At 39.9% G+C, this 22,805-nt stretch overlaps 1 protein-coding gene and 1 long non-coding RNA gene across 3 annotated transcripts in view; one reads left to right on the forward strand and one right to left on the reverse strand.

Annotated features, from left to right (window-relative positions):
• Window positions 1-1,199, reverse strand: part of LOC148350358 (uncharacterized) — a 4,012-nt gene extending 2,813 nt beyond the window's left edge. The window contains exon 1 of the long non-coding RNA XR_015852997.1: window positions 1,096-1,199. This is a non-coding gene — a long non-coding RNA (uncharacterized LOC148350358). The remainder of the gene's footprint in view (window positions 1-1,095) is intronic.
• A 2,803-nt stretch (window positions 1,200-4,002) lies between these two features.
• jmy (junction mediating and regulatory protein, p53 cofactor) overlaps window positions 4,003-22,805 on the forward strand; it is a 43,856-nt gene continuing 25,053 nt past the window's right edge. For both annotated transcript variants that reach the window (XM_088355383.1, XM_088355384.1), the window contains exon 1: window positions 4,003-5,089. In XM_088355383.1, coding sequence (XP_088211509.1) covers window positions 4,382-5,089 — 708 coding nt within the window. In that variant the 5' untranslated portion in view covers window positions 4,003-4,381. The remainder of the gene's footprint in view (window positions 5,090-22,805) is intronic.

Below are 22,805 nucleotides of genomic sequence, written 5' to 3' on the forward strand. Positions count from 1 at the left end.
TACTACAAAACTGCAAAATAATCCAACTACAGTAATATGACAAATCTAAATATGAAAACTAGTGTTTGAAACTGGGAATTAATTCACTGTTTTGCTTTAATTATGAGTGTTTCCAAAAACAAATTGATGGGACTGATATTATTCAGAACAAAGGGCATTTTACCTGCCAAAATCAGACTCCCCTGCTAAAATAGATCTTGTTTGAGATACAGACTTGTGACTTTTAGAGTAACCTCCTGTGGAATAAATAAGTCAGCACAGTGAATTTGGGGTTATTTGGAGTTTTTATTCAGGAGTTAGGGGGGGGGATAATTTGGGCAGGCATTTTACCTGCCAAAAATCTGACTCTCCTGCTAAAATAAATCCTGTTTGAGATACAGACTTGTGACTTTTAGAGTAACCTTCTGTGGCATAAATAAGTCAGCACAGTGAATTTGAAAACTTTCAGACGTTTGTCATAATATTTCTATTATTATTATTAATAGTAGTAATAAAAAACAAACTACATTTGTCGAACACCTAATCAGTAACACATCACAAAGTGGAGGTATTCCTCTGTAGTTGGATCCCAAAACCAAAAAACATAATAGATTTAAAGCGTGTCTTCCTTTGCAAACAGTATAGGCAGGGAAGTCCGATTTTAAATGAAAAAAACAACAACAATTTGTTTACTCCGCGGGATCCAATGCAACCAGGGTTTCATTCACAATAAAAAAGACATTACATAAGGCTATTATAGTACATCAAATAAAGCCTATTTGTGTACAATTCGTTGTGATTGCAGAAATCATAGCGTACAATGACGTTGGTGACTTTTTCATCCGCGTTCACAAACGCATTTTGAAGAATACGATCGCGCTTTATTGTTTAATAAACGTGTTAAATAGACTACGATCGCTTTTGTCGGAAGTGAGGGGGGGAGATTTTGTATGGGAGTCGGATTCGGGCACAACACCAGCATTCACACCAAATATATTAACCCTGCGAAGCAATAGACAGTATTTCGCGAGATAAAGCAATTGTTTACACATATTTTGTAGCACTTGGCTCGCCGTAGAATGCACTGATCTTGTAAACCCCGCCTCCCCAACTCACACGCAGGTCAACGTCATGACGTCATGGGTTTTCCCACGTGCAGATGTTTATGCTCCTCGTGCTCGTGGAGACGTCATAAGAAATCATAATAGCCAAAAGAAACCCTTGTCTACTTCTCCAAACAATATTTCTTTAATTCGCATAACAAAAGAAAACGACGTCAAACGAGCAAGTGAATAAAGGATCCCCGTGAATCTGGCTTTGTTGATATAAGGGAAGTGTACGAGTTTGATTGTGACCCTTGAACGTAGCAGCTCTCATCCAGATTCGTGAACGCGCTTGCCAGAAACAAACACTACTTTATTGTCGTCATGTTTTTCTTGTACTTTACGTTCCAAATTCGGAGACATGACTGGTTAAATGTTCATAAAGTACGATATTGTGCACAGCATGACTGCATGCCTCTATGTTGGTTCAGAAATATAAAAAAATAGGTCTCCCGCTACGTTCAAGGGTCACATTGAAACTCGTTCACTTCGCTTTCAGTGAAAATACCCCCGTCCCAATCTAAATGTTCTCCTTTAAAGGGACAGCGTGTAATATTTGACGACTCTGTGTTGTTGTATTGAATAGATTAACTGAAAAATGTGTACTAAATAGCACAAGGAAAAACACAAGCCACGCGGGCGCAGAGTGGCCATTTTTCTTTTCTGTTTTGTCCAGCTTTTTGTGAACAGAAAAGAGAGAAAAGGGGAAAAAGAGAAAAAAAAGAAAAAAGTAAGGAAAACAAAAGACAAAAGGGAGAGGAATATGACAAGGGAAATAAAGAAAAAAGTTAAAAGAATACAGAAAAAAAATTTAAAACATTTTGCCAAATATAAAAGTGACGAATAAAATATGAATATACATTTTTTAAAACTCAAAGTGATCAAATAACATGTTTCAGCCTTTTTGCCAAGAAGGCAAAAAAGCAAAGAAAATACGTTGAAAAATATGATGAAAAAATGATAGACAAAGAGAATAATGAAAACAAGGAAGATAAAAGATAAGGTAAATGAAAAACAGGAAAAATAGAAGAAACAATAAATGAAAAAAAGCTGAAAAAACTAGCATAAGGGAACAAATTTGAAGAAGCAAGAAAATAGAATAAAAAAAAAGAAACAAGGAGAAAACACAAAACAGAAAAAAAGAAGGGGTGGGAAAAAAAACAAGAAATAAGGAAAGAAAAAGGAAAGGAAAACAGAAGAATAGAAGAAAGGAAAATAGAGGGATAAGCAGCAAGATGGTGGCCAACCATGTCAGCCCCCTCTAGGTAAGCCTAATTTTATGTCTTTTTAACTCACGATAGAACAAATATTCTCTCTGTGGCTGGACTAGTAGATTAAAGAGAAAGAAAAAGAGAGAAAAAAAGAGAATGAGAGGGAAATAAAAAGAAAGAGGGTGGGACAAAGAAAGAGACAAAGGGGTAAATGTTTCTTTTTCTTTTTTGTATTCATCTTAAGTCATTCTGTACATATTGTTAAATAATAATTGGTAATGTAGAGCCAGTTTTAGAGAAAGCCGGTTCTCTAAAAATAGTCAGCTATCTTATCTCTATGAGTAAACTCTCGTCATGTATTTGCGCATACATTTCAAATTCTTTTCCATACAACCGCTTCTTTTTAAAGTAACAGAAATAGTTACTTTCCCTGGTAAACAGTTACTTATACTATAGAGTAATTCAGTTATTAACTCAGTTACTTCTTGGAAGGATGAGTGAGTAACTAAATCTAATTATTAATTTAAAGTAACGTTCCCAAAACAACTCACCTAGCTTTGAAAAAATAATGATTCCCCTTTAAAACAAAAAACAAAACGCATAAAACACGGGGAAACGAATACATTGCCAGGTACGTAAACATCTCTCGTGAGATATCTATGCGTCCAATTTTCTCTTCTGCTTCTGAAAGCCGCATATCTCCTCTCCTCAGTTATTAACTCAGTTAATTTTTGGAAGGATGAGTGAGTAACTAAATCTCATTTATTAGTTTGAAGTAACTTATACAAAACAACTCACCTAGCTTTGAAAAATAATAGTTCCCCATTAAAACAAAAAACAAAACGCATAAAACACGGGGAAACGAATAAATTGACAGGTACCTAAACATCTCTCGTCAGATATCTATACGTCCAATTTTCTCTTCCGCTCCTGAACGCCGCATCTCTCCTCAGTTATTAACTCGGTTACCCGGTACTTTTTGGAAGGTTGAGTGAGTAACTAAATCTAATTCTTAGTTCAAAGTAACTTTCCCAACACTGTAAACAACTTGGGTAGCTTTAAAAAAAATCCCAGAATACACAATTTGTTAAAAAAAATAAAAATAAAACACGGGGAAACTAATAAATTGACAGGTACATAAACATCTCTCGTCGGATAGCTATACGTCCAATTTTCTCTTCCGCTCCTGAACGCCGCATCTCTCCTCAGTTATCAACTCGGTTACCCGGTACTTTATGGAAGGATGAGTGAGTAACTAAATCTAATTCTTAGTTTAAAGTAACGTGCCCAACACTGTAAACAACTCGGGTAGCTTTAAAAAGATCCCAGAATACACAATTTGTTAAAAAAAAAACAAATAAAACACGGGGAAACTAATAAATTGACAGGTACGTATAAACATCTCTCGCGGGATAGCTCTACGTCCAATTTTCTCTTCTGCTTCTGAACGCCGCATCTCTCCTCAGTTATTAGCTCAGTTACTTTTTGGAAGGATGAGTAACTAAATCTAATTCTTAGTTTAAAGTAACGTGCCCAACACTGTAAACAACTCAGGTAGCTTTAAAAAAAAATCCCAGAATACACAACTTGTTAAAAAAACGAATAAAACACGGGAAACGAATAAATTGACAGGTACGTATAAACATCTCTCGCGGGATAGCTATACGTCCAATTTTCTCTTCCGCTCCTGAACGCCGCATCTCTCCTCCGGATTTAGCGTGCACGCGCTCCTCTTGTAAACACAAGCTTACACGTGACTGAGCGGATTCGTTGCGATCGTCGTCATAAACAAAAGAAAACTCAACAAAACAAACGAACAAAAAAAAAAGCTTCGGGGAAGGAAAAGGGACAAGGAACCCGACTTGGATCCAGCGAGTGTTCGGGGTGTCATGACATCCGATTCGACGCTCGTCCTTCGGCCTGTTTTCTTTCCGGGCCGCTGTCGGCTCGCGTGCCCGGGGGAGATCCAGTCGAGAGTCTTTGTTCCGATCGATGGATCCCTGCTAATCGGATCGCTCGCTTGTTTTTAAAAGCCACTTCGAATTAGCCCTCGACGTCGATCGCGTTCACGGTACCCGAGAGCCGTCGATGTCCTTCGCCATGGAGGACAACTTGGAGTCCGGCTGGGTTTCGGTTCGGCCCAAAGCGTTCGACGAGAAAGAACGACACAAATTCGCTTTCATCGTGGCCTGGAACGACATCGAAGGAAAGTTCGCCATTACCTGCCACAATCGGACCGTACAGAAGCGGAGCAGCTTCCTGGACCCGCTCCTCGATTGCTCCCCGGTGGCGGACGAAGGGCAGCCCGGTGCGCTTTTGGAGAAAGACGGCGATCATCCGGGAAAAGTTGGAGCTAAGGAAAAAGTTGACGGGTGGGATTTAGTGTCGCCTAAGGTCGCTGACGTGGATTTCGACCCCGAGGTTGGTGGACACCAAGACTTCAGCTGGGCTGGACTTTTCTCCTTCCAGGAGCTCCGGTCCGCTCACCAGCAGCTATGCGCCGTCAACGCCGAGCTTCAGCATTGTTTGCCCGCCTTCCCGGAGGAGCCGTCCGGCGTGTGGTCGGTGATTTTCGGCGGTTCCGTCGCCTTGTCGTCGGAGCGGGAGACGGAGGCGCTTTGCTACCAGTTGCAGGTGTATCTGGGCCACGCTTTGGATACCTGCGGATGGAAGATCTTCTCGCAGGTGCTCTTCACCGATGGGGACGACATGGAGGAATATTACGAGAGTCTGAGCGAACTCCGGAGGAAAGGATACGAGGACGGACTCGGCAGAGCCAAGAGGAGCTTGCAGGAGGTGAGGGCACACATCTCATTTCTATTTTTTTACTTTATGGTAGAATAAACATTTCACGAGGGGCCAGATGAGTAAATTAATAGCATAAAATGGTAAATTAGGATTCGGGGATGTCATATTTGATTATCTATTTCTTTCTTTCCTTTTTTCTCTCTATATTTCTCCCCTTTTCTCTCTCACTTGCTATTGTGCTCTGTAACTCTTTCTCTTTTTCTCTTTCATCCCTCTTTTCCTCCTTTTTTCTATGTCTTTCTTTCTCACTTCATTTCTTTCTCTTGCTCATGCTCACTCTTTTTCTCTTTCTTTATGTCTTCAAATCCTTCTCTCGCTCTTTGTCTCTTTCCTTATTTCTTTTTTCCCCTTTCCTCTCTGTATTTCTCCCTTTAGCTACTGTTTTCTCTCTCACTTGCTATTGTGCTCTCTAACTCTTTCTCATTTTCTCTTTCATCTTTCTTTTTCTCCTTTTTTCTATTTCTTTCTTTCTCACTTCCTTTCTTTCTCTTCCTCGTGCTCACTCTTTTCCTCTCTTTATGTCTTTAAATCCTTCTTTCGCTCTTTGTGTCTTTCTCTATTTCTTTCTTTCCCTTTTCTCTCTATATTTCTCCCTTTATCTACTGTTTTTTCTCTCACTTGCTATTGTGCTCTGTAACTATTTCTCTTTTTCTCTTTCATCCCTCTTTTCCTCTCCTCTTTTCCTCTCCTTTTTTCTATTTCTTTCTTTCTCACTTCCTTTCTTTCTCTTCCTCGTGCCCACTCTTTTCCTTTCTTTCTTTATGTCTTTTAAATCTTTCTCCTCCTCTTTGTCTCTTTCTCTATTTCTTTCTTTCCCCTTTTCTCTCTGTATTTCTCCCTTTATCTGCTGTTTTCTCTCTCACTTGCTATTGTGCTCTCTAACTCTTTCTCATTTTCTCTTTCATCTTTCTTTTTCTCCTTTTTTCTATTTCTTTCTTTCTCACTTCCTTTCTTTCTCTTCCTCGTGCTCACTCTTTTCCTCTCTTTATGTCTTTAAATCCTTCTTTCGCTCTTTGTGTCTTTCTCTATTTCTTTCTTTCCCTTTTCTCTCTATATTTCTCCCTTTATCTACTGTTTTTTCTCTCACTTGCTATTGTGCTCTGTAACTATTTCTCTTTTTCTCTTTCATCCCTCTTTTCCTCTCCTCTTTTCCTCTCCTTTTTTCTATTTCTTTCTTTCTCACTTCCTTTCTTTCTCTTCCTCGTGCCCACTCTTTTCCTTTCTTTCTTTATGTCTTTTAAATCTTTCTCCTCCTCTTTGTCTCTTTCTCTATTTCTTTCTTTCCCCTTTTCTCTCTGTATTTCTCCCTTTATCTGCTGTTTTCTCTCTCACTTGCTATTGTGCTCTCTAACTCTTTCTCTTTTTCTCTTTCATCCCTCTTTTCTCTCCTTTTTTCTATTTCATTATTTCTCACTTCCTTTCTTTCTCTTCCTCGTGCTCACTCTTTTCCTCTCTTTCTTTATGTCTTTTAATAATTCTCCTCTCTTTCTTTAAATCTTTCTCTCGCTTTTTGTCTTTTTGTCTATTTCTTTCTTTCTCATTTTTTCTTTCTATTTCTCCCTTTATCAGCTGTTTTTTTTCTCTCTCTCTATCTCTCCCTGTTTCTCTCTCTCTCGCTATTGTGCTCTCTCTATATTTCTCACTCTGTTCTCGTTTTTTCTGTCTATTACCATCTCTCTCTCTTTTACTTTATCTCCCTTGTCTTGTCTTTTTAACTCTCCCTCTCTTTCTTTTTCTCTCTCTTTCTTTTCTTCCTTGCATGGCTGACTCCCTATTGGTGTGTGAGTGTGTGTGTGAATGGGTAAGTGTGAAGCACATTGTAAAGCGCTTTGGGAGGTCTTCATTGACTTGAAAAGCGCTACATAAATGCAGACCATTTACCATTATAATTTGACCAGCTGCCGTGCCGGTAAAAGATTGGATTTGGCTGCTTGGCATGGTCAGGAGCTGCAGTACCTAATTTGGCCACCCGAGCCTGTTGGAGACCCCACGAAAGCAGATGTCTATCGATTTTGTGGGTATTCATTGGGGTGCCTTGACAGGAAACTTAGCTACACAAGTACAACTGAAAATTTTCGGGAAAACCGGTTTATCTGTTTCAGAGCCTATTAGTCATATACAAGCACACACTCACACAAATTTCTTAAGTAGTTTATTCATTTGGATTGGATCAAATTTAGACAGATTTAGATAATTTAGGGTGCTTTTACCACAATTATTCTCACAGAGGCCGGGCTTGTAGAATAAAGATAGAGAGGAAAAAAGGAGAGAAAGAGACAGGGAAAGGAAATAAATAAAGACAGAAACAGTGAACAGAGAGAGAGAGAGAGAGAGAGAGAGAGAGAGAGAGAGAGAGAGAGAGAGCGTGAAAGAGAGAGAAAGAGGCGGGCCAGAGAGAGAGACAGAAAAAGAAAGAGAAAGAGAGAACAAGAGTGCAAAAGAGAGGAAAATGACAGAAATAAAAAAAATAAAGAATATGTATCAGAGAAAGAAACTTAGAGAGGGAAAAAGAGAGAGGGGAGAGCAAGAAAAAAACTGGGAAAAGGAGATACGAGAGAGAGTGAAAGGAGAAAGGGAGAAACAGAAAGATATAAAACGAGGGAAAGAAAGAGAAACAATCAAAGAAGAGAGAGTTAGAAAAAGAGAGAAATTCTACCTCCAGTTGCTTTGCGTGTGGCACCCGACTTTGTCAACACCAAGTGGACATATTTTAAATTGCAGCTCTTTTTTCTCATGTGCTTCTCTGGTTGATGTCTCACAGGCCGAATTAAAAACCTCGGCGAGCCTTGTGTGACACCTGTGGTCAAATGCCTTTTCGTATGTCAACTTTATCTCTGGTGCCCTAGTGGACAAGGGTCGGTGCTCTCACTGCTGCTACCTAGGTTCGATTCCCGTAGCACGCATTGCTTTGCAATTACGGGCAGTGATGTTTTCTGATTGGTCAATCATTACACTAATAAAGTGGTATATAAATACTGTATGCATTTCCAATCTTTTCTCTGCTGTAAATAAAGTGCACCAGGTTATAAAGCGCACTTTCAAATTCATGGCAAATTTGGGGGCTTTAGGTGCGCCTTAAAATGATTTTAAAGGACCCTTTTTCCTTCTTTAGTTATACACAGAATTTGTAGCGTTCCTCCCCACAATCATGCTAATATGTTCCAAAAAATTCCACGCGATACAGATCTCGAGAAATTCATTCTCAAAGTACACAGTTTGAGCTCATATTCCTTTGAACTGCACCGGAAGAGAACAAGGACCAAAACAATGGCGGATCGCATCGTAAAACAGACGCCGATTGTAGTCATTAGCGAATGTATAGCGCTCATTTCCACTTGGAGTAATTCCAACTTTGCTTGCCGTGGCTGACTTCTGTTTTTTTCTGAGTTTATCTCAATAAGTACTGTCGTGTACAGCGTGCGTTCCTTTTTTCACTTTGCCTCATTTTAGGTATTTGATTGTGACTTTTCCCCTTTTGTTTTTGCCACTTGTCTTGCAATTGATATAATATCGTCCAGATAGCTCCCCGAGAGCGTGTAGGCCCCGAAGGCTTGCTGGCTTGCCTGCCGTGCTTATTGTTTTTTCTCCCGGTTAGGTTCATGTTTGTCGCTGCCTTGGCTTGCGGTCATTCTGGCTGCTTACTGGATTTTTTCGGTCAGCCAGGCTCCAGTTTTTTTTCCACCGGTCGTTCTGGTTTTTCCTCTATAGCAGCCGGCTAGCCTTCCGTGTCCCGGCCAGTTTAGCCGCTGTTAGCTCTCTCTGTGTTATTTTTGCCAGTTAGCCCTATTTTGTCCACTTGCCATTTGTGGTACAATTGCTGCGCCCACCTGCGACACAACGCCTAGGCAATCTCCACAAAAACTACTGAAACTTAAAACACTCTAAACATTTTTGACTAGTTAATATGTAAACCAATAGCGTGACTGGCTTGCTAGTGTGCTTCAAAGACGAGACAATCTGTCTTCAAAACATATTATCTTGGAAAATAATTAAAATACACCAATGACATATATCGTAAATTCCGGACTATAGAGCGCACCTGTTTATTAGCCGCACCCACCACATTTTTAGAGGAAATCCGATTTTTTACATACACAAGCCCCACCTCTATATATTAGCCGTATACGCCCACATTTAAAAATGTAACACAAATACAAAATTAACCCGACTTCAAGTCCCGCGATTAAAACTAAATGTCCTTCATTAAAGTCCACAGTCCAAAAATCACAGCCGGCAAAATGAACGGAAAATGATACCGTTACTTAAGGTTTGATGCAGACCTGCAGAGTCCGGGTCCCGTTGAAAGTAACCCAAGGAAAAAAGTGTATATCTCCAAAGGTAAGGGTGGGAAAAATATATCCGATGAACACATTTACTCACGCAACTCCTTTTTCTTTAACCAACTTTTTACCCCCTCTTCTTTCCTTGTCCGTCCCTCACCTTTAGCGGTCCCCACTTAAACTCGGCACCCCGCGTTTGTTCCGCCCCTCCTTTTTCATTCACCCGAGCAAAACACATCAGAAAAAGTGTCTAAAATAAACACAAATAAATAGATTACAAAAATATACAGTTGCAAATACATATTATACATGGGTTACACATATTTACAAAGAAAGACTGTACACCGAGAGAGTTTTCAAAGCTTTAGTAATAATAATACGCAGTTAATGGTAGCAACACTCGAGCGCCGCTAGCGGCCGTTAGAAAAATGACATAAATTGGCCGCATCACTGAATAAGCCGCAGGGTTGAAAGTTAGAGAAAAAAGTAGCGGCTTATCGTCCGGAATTTACGGTATATAGATATGCAAAAACACGTATTTATTTTCTCACATTTTGCATGTTTTAGAATTTCGGAATCCCTTTAAAGTCCGGACAGCACGGTACTTTGATAAACTGTGTTCTAATTCTGTGACCTTGAATTATCGATAGCTGTAGTTTAGTTGGTAGTTGTTATACATTGTTTGAGTCATTTGTCCAAAACAGCTTTTACTTTGCTGACAAATGTTCCACGAGTTCGATCCCTGTTGATTTTTGTGTGAGCGCTAGAAATCCACTTTTTCCAATTGTTCCCAAATCTCCTCCCTTTCCTTTATCCCACTACTGTAAGGCCATCACCTCCCATCCGTCCCCGCAACTTCCAGCCGTCCGTAACCCGATCCGGCCCCGGGGCCACGCAAGAAGAAGGGTGTTACCGGAGACGGCCCAAAACAATCGGAGCTCGGGTTTCAGCAGCTGTCGGAGCCCTCCCTGGAAGCCACGAACACGGAATCTTTCCTTTCCTGGGAATCGACTCTTTCCCGGAGACATTTACAGAAAAGACACGGTCGTTTTGTCTTCCCGGGTTCGAGATTGTGAATTCAGTTACCGATTAAGAGTGCATGCTGGTCAAAAGAACAATCCATTATCCACCCATTATCTGCACTGCTTATCTTCAGTAGGGTCGCGGGGGTGCTGGAGCCCATCCCAGCCATCTCCGGGCAGTGGGCAGGGGACACCCTGAACTGGTTGCCGGCCAGGGACAGACAATTCGTTCGCTTATTCACACTTAAGGACAATTTGGACCGGCCAATTAACCTGACATGCATGTTTTTGGAATGTGGGAGGAAACCCACGCAATCACGGGGAGAACATGCAAACTCCGCACAGGAATGTTGGTAACTGGATTTGAACCCATGACCTCAGAACTGTGCCGCACACGCGCTAACCACCGCGTCGCCGTGCTGCCCCCAAAATAACCAAACATTTTATAAATCAATTTCGAACGTGCGAAAAAATCAGTAAAATCAAAGAATCTTTTCGAGAAACGGCTCTTCCGGCTCGGCTCCCAAACGGCTCTTTAGACTCTTTCCTTGCTTTTACTTATAGATTAGCAATTATTATTTAAGATTATGCACAAAATGAGTTTAAAAAAAGAAGGGGGGTATAAAGTGAAAAAAATGTATCTGTATTGTGCAACCGGCTAAACAACCCCCCTCCCCCCAATGCCCCCCAACCCAAAATGTAAGTATAGACTCTGCCCTACTTACGAACGAAACCTGTTTGTTTTGTACTAAAAAAATAAACATTTCATAAAATAATATGCTCTATAAAGATAAATAAACTTGAGTTTAACTTACTTTTGGAAGATGCGCTTCAAGAGGTCCTCCTCCGTGCAAACAAGTGGCTGAAAAAAAAGCGTTCCGACCATTTTTCTTAACCGCATCAAGCTTTCTTATTACACTTTCATTTCAAATGAAATGGCTCGTCTCTTCTTTACACCAACCCTATTGAATGGATGGACGAGATATTGAACAATAAAAATGTCAAAGTTCTTAGCTCGCTGGAGATACAGTATATAATGTTTACATACGAACTAGGAAGAGGAAGCAGATTTTTTCTTCGGTGTGGACGCTGGGTGAGCTTTCACAGCGCCACACACTGGTAGCGGCCGAAAGAAGCACGACAGTAATGTCCTGTACTCAGAAAAAAGTGCACACAGTACAAAATCTAACTTACAGCAATGTCCGAATATTTTTCGACATCCCGAAAGAAAAAGTTCGGATCTACCGGTTTTCGTAAGTCAACGATCGTAAGTAGGGGAGCGTCTGTATTATGTACCAAAAAAATGGAAAATGTCATGTAAAAGTTGTAAAAACAAGTGACGTTCGTGGGCTCTACAACCTTTCCAATAGTACATTAGTCAATTCATTCGGAAACTCAGCTTAATGTAACCTGATGTCATGTTTTGGACATATTTGCTCATGATTTGGTTGCCACACTTGGAATTGAGGTTGCTCACTCTTGTTCCAAGCAATGCTCAAAGACTCAGTGTGAACGCTCAAACCCCTGGAAGATTACAGGGAACATTGCATGGGGGTAGTTCGGGTCAAACATGTTTGTTTGTGTGACCTGTACTGCCTTTTTTTTTACACTAGGACTAAAAAGAACATTTTGTTCTGTGACATATTTTCATCGAACCCACCAGGGGGAATAAATGTTCCTAACTTTTTCGGTTCTTTAGTAATCATTAAGCCTGGGCTAACTTTATGGCATCATTCTATGATTCATTTTTGGGTGATTAAGACTCGAATGAATTTGAAAAAAAAATTAGAAACCATTATCTGCACCGCTTATCCTCAGTAGGGTCGCGGGGGTGCTGGAGCCCATCCCAGCTGTCTTCGGACAGTAGGCAAGGGACACCATGAACTGGTTGCCCATCAGTCGCAGGGCACTCAGGGACATTTACACCTAGGGACAATTTAGACCGACCAATTGAACCTGACATGCATGTTTTTGGAGGCACGGGGAGAACATGCAAACTCAGGCAGGCTGCGCTAGCTCGACTTGAACCCTGAATCTCTACACTCAGCCGCTGTGCCGTCCAGGAATCAAACCCAAAAACGATTATTATTTTAGGCAGGGACGCCAACCTACTCGGTTTGGTTCTGGGGATGGATCAATACTTTCTGTTCTCAGGCAGGCTGGGTCACTAAAAAATTGACAACTCCAAATTTTTAGCTGTTTTTCAGTTCGATCCATTATCATTTCTCCTACATTACTAACCTTCCTTCATACTTTAAACACAAACAAGAGATCTTACCAGATGCGGCTCTTTCGTTCTTAACTTTTTCCAATTATCCATCCATTATCTGCACCGCTTATCCTCAGTAGGGTCACGGGGGTGCCGGAGCCCATCCCAGCGATCTTTGGGCAGTGGTCAGGGGACACCCTGAACTGGTTGCCTGCCAGTCACAGGGCACATTTTCCAATTAATATATATGAACAGGTAGGCGCCTTGCATGGCTGACTCCTCAACACTATCAATGTGTAAACGAGTAAGTGTGAAATACATTGTAAAGCGCTTTGGGGGGTCTTTAGTGACTTGAAAAGCGCCATATAAATGCAGTCCATTGACCATTTATGACGTCTCTTTAGAGAAGATTTAATATTATAAACAATATTTTGTCAGTTTTGGAAAATTTGTAAAAAATAGTTTCTCAGGTTTTGGCTATCAATGAGTTAAAATATTATTATTATTAATGTGTAGTGAATAAATCAACACATAAATAATGTAATACCTACAATATAACATTGGTGCAATTTACACATATACTCATACCCCCAATATGCTGGTAGGCGCCTTGCATGGCTGTCACAGCTATCGGTGTGAGTGTGTGTGTGTGTGTGAATGGGTAAGTGTAAGGTGCTTTTGGGGGGTCTTCAGTGACTCAAAAGGCGCTATATTTACCATGTACCATTTATTTCTTGTTGTTCTAATCGGAAAAATGTCGACCGCATGCTGAAAATAGGGTTCTTCCGGGTGCTTGAAATCCTTGAAAATGCTTACATTTGAATGTGATTTCAAGGATTGAAAAGAGCTTAAGTCGTGGAGTGAAGTGCTTGTAAATACTTGAATTTGTTGCCGTGTTCTCAACAAGTCTGCTTAACCGTGACACGGACACTGCTCTGTGGTGGCTTCGGTTTCCCATTGTGTTTCTTCTTCCCCGGTGTTTAACTGCAGCTGGCATTAGTTTGTATGACACTGTCCGACGAAGCGTTATCGCCCCCTACGGGACAGGTGCATGCTACACCTTAACAGGGTACTATGAAATGTGTAGTAGTGCAAATATTATGTCTCAATTATAGCTATAGAGTATGGGCCATGCAAAAAATTAAGTTAGCATTTCCAAGAGGCAGGTTGTAATGGGAGGAACTTCCTGCAACTGAAAATGTAACATCATATTGTTCAGATCCACTAAGACATTTTGCGATTACGCAAGATTTAGAAATCCTATCTTTATAAATGGAAACGCAAGATCAAGAATAACATATGTAAAAAACCAGATACTGTATATTAACACCGAATTACTTCCCTTAATGGTACTGGAGAAATTGGAGTCATTGGAAGCCATTAAAAGAACTTTAATTCGTCCATGTTGATAAAGGATGTACCAACAATGTCTAAAAAAGATTCTCTCACCGAAAAAAATCCAAATGCAGGGCGTTACTCGCCCTTCCTCATGATGTCATCAACAGAAATGAGATCTTTTCCATTGCGTACTCCACCCAAATATTTGAGGTAAGGTGCCAAAAAATCACAGTGACGCAGGTTCAAATCTCGGACTTGTTTGCATACGAGGTTCGCCGTCTGACACCTTGATTGTCAAATATTGACCACGGATAAGACGATTCGCTGAACTCGGAGCTTCTTCAAACAGGATGTTCTCTGGTAGAGAGGGGGGGGGGAGTGGCAAACGGGGTTAGAATCTCAAAATCTGACATCAGGGGCCTTGTCAGGCTTTTCAATCCGGCCCCCTAAGCAAAGTAGTAAATAGTCTGCGTTTATATAGCGCTTTTCGAATCATTGAAGACCTCCCAAAGCGCTTCGAAATGTGCTTCACACTTACCCATTCACACACACACTCACACACCGATAGCGGCGTCTGCCACACGAGGCTCCTACAAGCTTACTGTGTGTATCAGGGGTTCAGTGTTTTGCCCAAGGACCCTTCGACATTTAACTCGGAGGGGATTCGTACCTGGTTCTGATTTCAAGTCCAACTACTGTAAATTCCGGACTATAGAGCGCACCTGATTATAAGCCGCACCCACCACATTTTAAGAGGAAATTCGATTTTGTACGTACACAAGCCGCACCTGTATATAAGCCGCATGCGCCCACATTGAAACATGTAACACAAACACAAAATCAACCCAAACCCGACTTCAAGTCCCGCGATTGAAACTAAATGTCCTTCATTAAAGTCCACAGTCCAAAAATCACAGCCGGCAAAATGAACGGAAAATGATACCGGTACTTAAGGTTCGATGCAGACCTGCAGAGTCCGGGTCCCGTTGAAAGTAATCCAAGGAAAAAAGTGTATATTTCCAAAGGTAAGGGTGGGAAAAATATATCAGATGAACACATTTACTGACGCAACTCCTTTTTCTTTAACCAACTTTTTACCCTCTCTTCTTTCCTTGTCCGTCCCTCACCTTTAGCGGTCCCCACTTAAACTCGGCAGCCCGCGTTTGTTCCGCCCCTCACTTTTCGTTCATCCGTGCAAAACATCTCAGATTAAGTGTCTAAATAATATAGCTTTCATCCCAAACTGTGCCTGTGACAGGGCAGTTAATGGTGGCAACACTCGAGCGCCGTTAGCGGCCGTTAGGAAAAATTACATGAATTTTGCCGCATCACTGAATAAGCCGCAGGGTTGAAAGTTAGTGAAAAAAGTCTGGCTTATAGTCCGGAATTTACGGTACTAAATAGTCTGCGTTTATATAGCGGTTTTCAAATCATTAAAGACCTCCCAAAGCGCTTCAAAATGTGCTTCACACTTACCCATTCACACACACACTCACACACCGATAGCGGCGTCTGCCACACAAGGCTCCTACAAGCTTACTGTGTGTATCAGAGGTTCAGTGTTTTGCCCAAGGACACTTCGACATTTAACTCGTAGGGGATTCGTACCTGGTTCTGAGTTCAAGTCCAACTACATGTTCTCTTCGTGAGTGGATTTTTTTTCCATGTACTAGAATTTCTTCCCACATTCCAAAATTAGTTACTATCACAAAATAAGTATTTAAAACAGTCAAAATATTATGACAATAGTAAAAAAAGTGCTACTATACTTATAAAAAGGTTTTATGTGCCAAATTTGTTAATTACAACATAATACTATTACAGAAATACAACAAAAAGTACTGCAATAGGACAAAAATACTCTATATCAAATTTAGTGCTTAAAAACAGGGACTTTATATACTATTTTGCTTTCATTTTGAAAGAAAACAAATACGATAGTAATACTAAAAATACGACTACAGTAATACTATAATACAATAAATGCTACTACAGAAATATTACATCAGAAATACAAAAACTATACAGTAATAACACTCATCTGGAAATACTTCAAAAATACAGAAATATGACTGATATACCACCGCAGTAATACAGTATTATAATACAAAAATACTACTAGAGAAATATTACAACGGAAATGCTTCAAAAATAATTATACAGAAGTATTACACAGAAGTACTTCAAATATACAACTTCAGTAATAAGACAGAAAAGCTACAATGATAATACTACAAAAATAAAACTACAGAAATACAACAAAAAAGTACTGCAAAATGACAAAAAAACAACATCAATTTTAGTGCTTAAAGATAGGGACTTTATACTTCTCTTCTTCCTAAGTGAATAAGGATGACCATCGTACACGATTGCACTTTAACGTTGACGTATTGAGTTTATATGGTACTGTGTTCGCACTTTCAATGTTTAATTGCGTTATTTATGGGTCTTGGATTTTATGGATGTTCTGTGGGTTTTGGTATTGAATGAATGGATGCTTTAAACAAAGTTTAAGTGGTCTTTGAAAATGACAAAAAATATCTCTGCATTTGTATCTTGTGCAGTGATTGTTCAATCAAAAAACATCGCCAGCAAAAAATTGCAAAATATTCTACGCAACGGGAATCGAACCCGGGTTGCGGCGGTGTGAGCGCCTGCACTTGACCACTAGGTAAGCCACCAGTAAAACCAGGATTCCCGCGAACCCTTGAAAAGTCTTAAAGGGCATTAAATTTATCATTTAGAAAATAAGGCTTAATTTACCTTGTTTTATGAGGTAGGAACCATGGATACAGATGACATATGAAAAGGCATTATATTTTCTTGTTATCACAAGATTATTCACTACTCATGGAGCCAGAAATTAATGTTAGCAAACAGAGAAACAAAAATCCGTCCTGAAAGATACAGTATACAGAAACGTGAAGTCCAGTTCTTCATCAGATCAGCAGGGTTCGTACAGGTGCTTGAAATCTTTGAAAATGCTTGGATTTTGGATGTTGTGTTTTCAAGGTCGGGAAAATGTTGGAATTTTGGGGGAAGTCCTTGAAAATGCTTATAAAAGTTGCCATTCCTATGGTTCTTGGCAGTCTGACCACGCAATAAATGAAGACAGTTTTTTCAAAAAGTCAATGAAAATGATGCCGACAGACCTGCTCTGGTGGCTTGTTCTTATGGTGTTATCATGTGAAGCGTCATCGCCCCTAGTGGTCCCACCCAAAAGGACAGCTCTATTTAGAAAACCGTCTCTTTTGGCTCAGGGTACTGAGAAGAGCCGGCTTTTTAATAACAATAAAACATTGTGCACCAAATTATTAAGTAATTAATACTTCATACCCTATGCAGGAGATCCCTGCAAAACACATGAACTATAAACTAAAATATTAACAGATCGACGGAAATATTTTTTGTAAAATACAAAACAATTTTAGCTTTTTACACACTGAATAGGTTTAAAGTCGAAAATTAAAAATCCCTGAAAATGCAAAACAATAAAATAGAAATTTAAGTAAAAAAAAAAGCAAAAATATTGAAAGATTGAATGCACTCTGCTTCGGAGCAATTAATATTATTAAAATGCGTCCAAATTTGGCTCATTTTTCTACTCTTTATAAATAAAGTCTATTCTTTTTTTACCCAACATCTTACGAGCCCATTCCACGTTTGTAAACAAGTGTAACGTAGCCCAGTTAGCCAAGCAATCTTGAAGCAGAATGGCAGAATTCATGTCAGTTTATAACAGCCCACAAAATGATTGTGGATCCTCAATAGGAACAGCTCAAAGTAGCACAAAGTATGCGCTAGCAGCAAGACAGCAACTTTGTTTTAGTCAGCAAAGTCAACAACAAAAATGTTCTTTTGATCGGTGCTGGATTTCTTCCTTTAAAAGTACTGGAATCCTTGAAAAATTGGCCTTGAATTTGTGTTTGAATTTAGCCATGAAAAAGGTACAAACCCTGCTGATAGTTTGGTACGCCTTATACATACAAAAATGCTATTTTGGTGGAGGAGACCTTATCCTGCTGATAGTTTGGTACGCCTTATACATATAAAAAATGCTATTTTGGTGGAGGAGACCTTATAATGGGCCACAGACATGAAGATAGGTTTTTTTTTCTTTGTTTTTTGTATAAACAAAACCACCCTGACAAACGGGTCGTACTGCTTTACAGTTAAAGGAAAAGAAAAGAGCCCTTGCATGACCAAGCAGCAGCTCCGGTTTTTAGCAGGCTGGCAGATTTTTGTTCTTCTAGCTGTTGCAGCCGGAAACTGGCCCCTGTAATTATACGGAGAGCTGTCGCTGCTAAATTTAGCAAACAAGAGTTACGATTAGAGCAGGGGTTTGGGAACCTATGGCTCGCGAGCCATATATGGCTCTTTTCATGAATACATATGGATGAGAGGTAGAATAGAAGTAGCCCAATTATTTAATATAGGATTGTGGCACGGGGGAAGCGGAGGCAATACTGACTAAATGGAGGGTTCGGTTCAGTATATATAGGAAACAATTTTAACTCCAGTTGACAGTCAACAGACCCTATTTTGGCAGTAAATCGCTAAATAAACCTGTACAGACGCTCCCCTACTTACAACCATTCGACTTACGAAAAACGGTAGATACGAACATTTTTTTGGGGATGTGGAAAAATATCCGGACATTGCTGTAAGTTAGATTTTGTATTGTGTGCACCTTATTCCGAGTACAAGACAGTACTGTAGTACTTCTTTCCACCACTACCGGCATGTGGCGCTGTAGGTCACCCATCATCCACACCGAAGAAGATATCCGCTTCCTCTTCCTAGTTCGGGTGTAAACATGCTATACTTTGACATTTTTATTGTTTATTATCTCGTGTGTCCATTCAATATGGTTGGTGTAAAGTGTAAAGAAGAGGCGAGCCGTTTCATTTGAAATGAAAGTGGAATAAGAAAGCTCGATGTGGTTGAGAAAATAGTTGGATCGCTTTTTTTGGTCCACTTTTTACCACGGAGGAGGAAGTCGCCTAACTCTTGAAACTCATCTTCCAAAATTAAGTTAACTTTATTTATCTTTATAGAGCATATTATTTTATGAAATGTTTATTATTTTAGTACAAAACAATACAGGTTACTTATACGAGCCTTAAACATACAATATAGAGCACTGAAGCAACTTACGAACAAATTAAACTTATGAACGATCGTCCGGAACCTCGTTCATAAGTAAGGCAGCGTCTGTATATGGAAACTCACTAAGCAATCTATGATCGTTGAGACACTTAAAAATGAAAAGCCACACAACAAACTTTAAAGACCCAGAAGCTCTAGCAAAGCACCTATAGCAATTTGATTGAGTGAACGGTAGGAATGGGCAAAGCTATGCACAGGACAGAATGCTAGCATTCCTTCTCGCCCAGCGAATCTGAACTGAAGTTAAATACGTTGGTATTGTCGTTTGCAGAATTTTGTAGGAATTTTACGCAAGAACTTTGCTTGCATCTTGTTTTGAAACCATTATTGGGGACACAAATGTCAAAATGGGCCTCACCATTTGAGTAAATACGAGTGGGAGAAGAATTTTAAGTGGTATATTTATATTGATATGGGACACAGACTCTGGCAGTATTATTATTTCATGAAGAATTAGCTTTACACTGAAAATGTTGTTTAGCGGTCTTGTGGAATTTTGTCTTTAAATATATGGTGTGGCGCTCTTAACCCCCCCAAAAAAAACAAAATATGTTCATGTTTATGGCTCTTTTGGTAGAAAAAGGTTCCCAACATTTTCACTAGAGTCTGAAATTTCAAAAAATGAATCAATTCTGGGATTCTGTCGCATTTTGTTTTGGGGCTCAAATGAATTAAAAAAGCGAAGATAAACCTTTAAAAAGAGTAGAAGTACAGTGATACTTTAATACTCGATCGGGATCGGTGTTCGGACAGCAAATTGATATATCGACTTAGGGTTTTCATTTCGTCGTGACCCGCCCTCCTAGTTTAAAAATGATTGTCAGCCATTTTTGTTTCTGGACTTGTGAATCATGCAGCTTTGTTTTGTACCTCATTTTTTTCTGGGAATATTCTGTAATAAAATTCTCAACCAAATTGCTGAGCACATGTCCCTCAATCCGGATGTAAACGAACATGAGGAGGTAGAAATAGAATTTCCCTCTTCTCTGTACATCAAATTTTCCACTGGTCATTAACATGTATAACCTGTCTAACCCCTAGTTTTTTTTATTAACATAGTAAACTATGAACACAATACCAACATACAATACATTCTACAATGTATTTATTTAATGTCCTTCAAAGTCAAATTCATCATCAGATACACCAAAAAGTAGTTCCCCTCGTCTTGCTTTGAGTATTTATTTCTATCTTTCAGGACGACTTTCTGTTTTCGCCAGTCTCTAACATTTGTCTCTGGTACCGTGACTAAAGATAGTGTGTAATGCTTTTTCATATGTCATCCATATCACTGGTGTTCTAATGCTTAGGACTCGGCGCTCTCTCTGCCATGGCCCGGGTTCGATTCCTTGTTTCATCCAGTTGTTTTGCGATTGCGGTCAGTGATATTTTCCCACCAATCATTGCACAAATAAAACCTTGCATATAACACTCACTCAAACTTTGAGTTATTTTTCTATACTTGAATATATTAGACTCTCGAATACATGAACGCATGCAGTATTGATGTAATTATCTACTGCAGTTTTACATGTGTAAAGGTGAAATTGTCTAATAACCGCAATGCTAATTTGAATTTTATCCAGTTTACCTTCTATATTAGCATTAAAGGAGGTGTCTGCAACTGCAAAATATGCTAACTGCTGACTCCTTGGCTGGAGTCATCAGTGCAGCCTCTGTTGTCGCGCGTGCAAGTATGCGAAATTCTTAAACACGCTCGAATAAACTCTTTTTTGAGGGGTTTGGTTAGCATTTGGCCTGTATTTGAAACAGTTATTTTCTTACTTTCACCATTTTCATCATGGAATAAAAGAAAACTGCACCCCACCTTCTCCCCATCCCCCCGCCTCCTTTTCTCCAGTAAAATGCGCTATATTATAGCACCGAGGGTAAAAGTAAGAAAAAAGCAGAAAGGCGCAGTGAAAAAAAAACATATAAAGGCTCTTTGAACTCCGTTTGGGCATTGTTGACACATAGTTAATAGAAAAAATACTTCATTTCGATTTTTTGGGGGACACCTCAACCTACGCACCTCACTCTTAAGTTGGAGTACTTCAGCTTTGGTTTTGTTGCTACATTTAGTTTGCGATTCTTGGAAACAGGAGTGCGTGGTTAGTCAGTTTTGAGGTTTGGAGTTCAAACTGGGGTGTGGCCTCCCCCCGAGCATATGTTAGTTTCCTCGACACTAAGTACTCCGTATTACTCCCACTTTTCTAAGAACACGCTTCTTAAGTTCAGTGAAATCGTCTTTAGAGGTGATTATAAAAGCGAGCGGTTGTCTGTCCATACGATTGGCCGGCTAACAGGTTGGGTTCTCTGCAGATTGACATATGAAGCTTACTTTCCACAAAGCGACAGTCCTTGTGCCTCCTGTCCTGTATCCCTTTTGCACACAAGTGGTTGCCTTGGAGATGGCGCAAGGCCGTAAACAGTAGCAGCACTGTTAGCATGCCTGAATGGGTCTCTGTTCGAGACCCTCAGTCCGTAAGAGCGCCTCTCTGTCCAGGATTATAATATATACACGTTTTGAACTGTATTATTATCATCCTCACGTGAGCAAACTGGCTAAATTTTAAACATCGCTCCAACCCCAATCATAAATCCCATCCTCGCTAATCTGGGATTAGAGGGATTCTGTGGTCGGAGCTCTTAGGGTAGCTCAGCAGCGTAGTGTAGTAAAAGCTGTCAATGGATTCTTCACTTGAAGTCGACAGGGAGAAGTACAAGTCTTTGTATCGTAGTATTTTAAATGTCACAAATCATTTAGCCTCTACTTTTTCTAGACTCTCGGCAGAGATTATATCTATGTAGGGATGGGCGCCACCTGGCTGTATTTACCCAAGATACACCAAATGAAACGGTGCCCCTACGATCCTAGTGCTTAAGGATCTAACCAACCTACTAACCAGAGATGCCTTACTCCAGGCATGTCCAAAGTCCTGCCCGAGGGACAGTCATTGCCTGTCATCAAATTTTACTGGCCCACAGCCTCCGTCATTAGATAAATATGTTGACTGCAGTATAAAATAAAGCTGTACAAAAAAAATAAAAATAAAATCACCATTTCACCAGATGATGACAGTAGCCCTTCGGCCACCTTACCCATGGCTTTCTATGAGAATTTTAGCCCACTCAATTCCCAACATTGCAACTGTCAATAAATAAAGGAAAGTTGACTCTGAGGGTATTTTTTCACCAAAATCCGAAAACAACTGCGTCTAATTTGCCAAAAGAACGTCTTTTTCAAAGAACATGTAATCAAAAATCACTGCCAGACAAAACAAGCCAACTAGAAACAAACGCTGTGAAAAGGTGAAGCAACTGGAAGCTGTTTTAACAGCACAGCAGCGCTTTTTCAGACCCTGCGAGTCAAATGAAATGCTTCAAAGGCGAGCTACGAGGTCGCATGGCTGATCGTCAAGCACTGCAAAACATTTACCGAGGGGGAATTTATCAAAGACTGTTCAAAGAATGCCAGACTGAATAGTCTGCCCCCACACATTTTCATTTTACCAAATCCGCCCCGCTTTCTGAAAAGTTTGGACACCCCTGCCCTACTCTGTTGAAAAAACGTGTCTGTTCGACTATTTCTATTAACGATTTTTGTCTACATCGTCGACTAATAGTTGTAGTTTATGACTAATAAAAATACAGTTACTTGAAAAATGATGCAATTTCTTTTCTAA

Source organism: Urocampus carinirostris, chromosome 16 (assembly GCF_059441175.1).
Source record: "Urocampus carinirostris isolate Australia breed hairy pipefish chromosome 16, RoL_Ucar_1.0, whole genome shotgun sequence".
NCBI lineage: Eukaryota > Metazoa > Chordata > Actinopteri > Syngnathiformes > Syngnathidae > Urocampus > Urocampus carinirostris.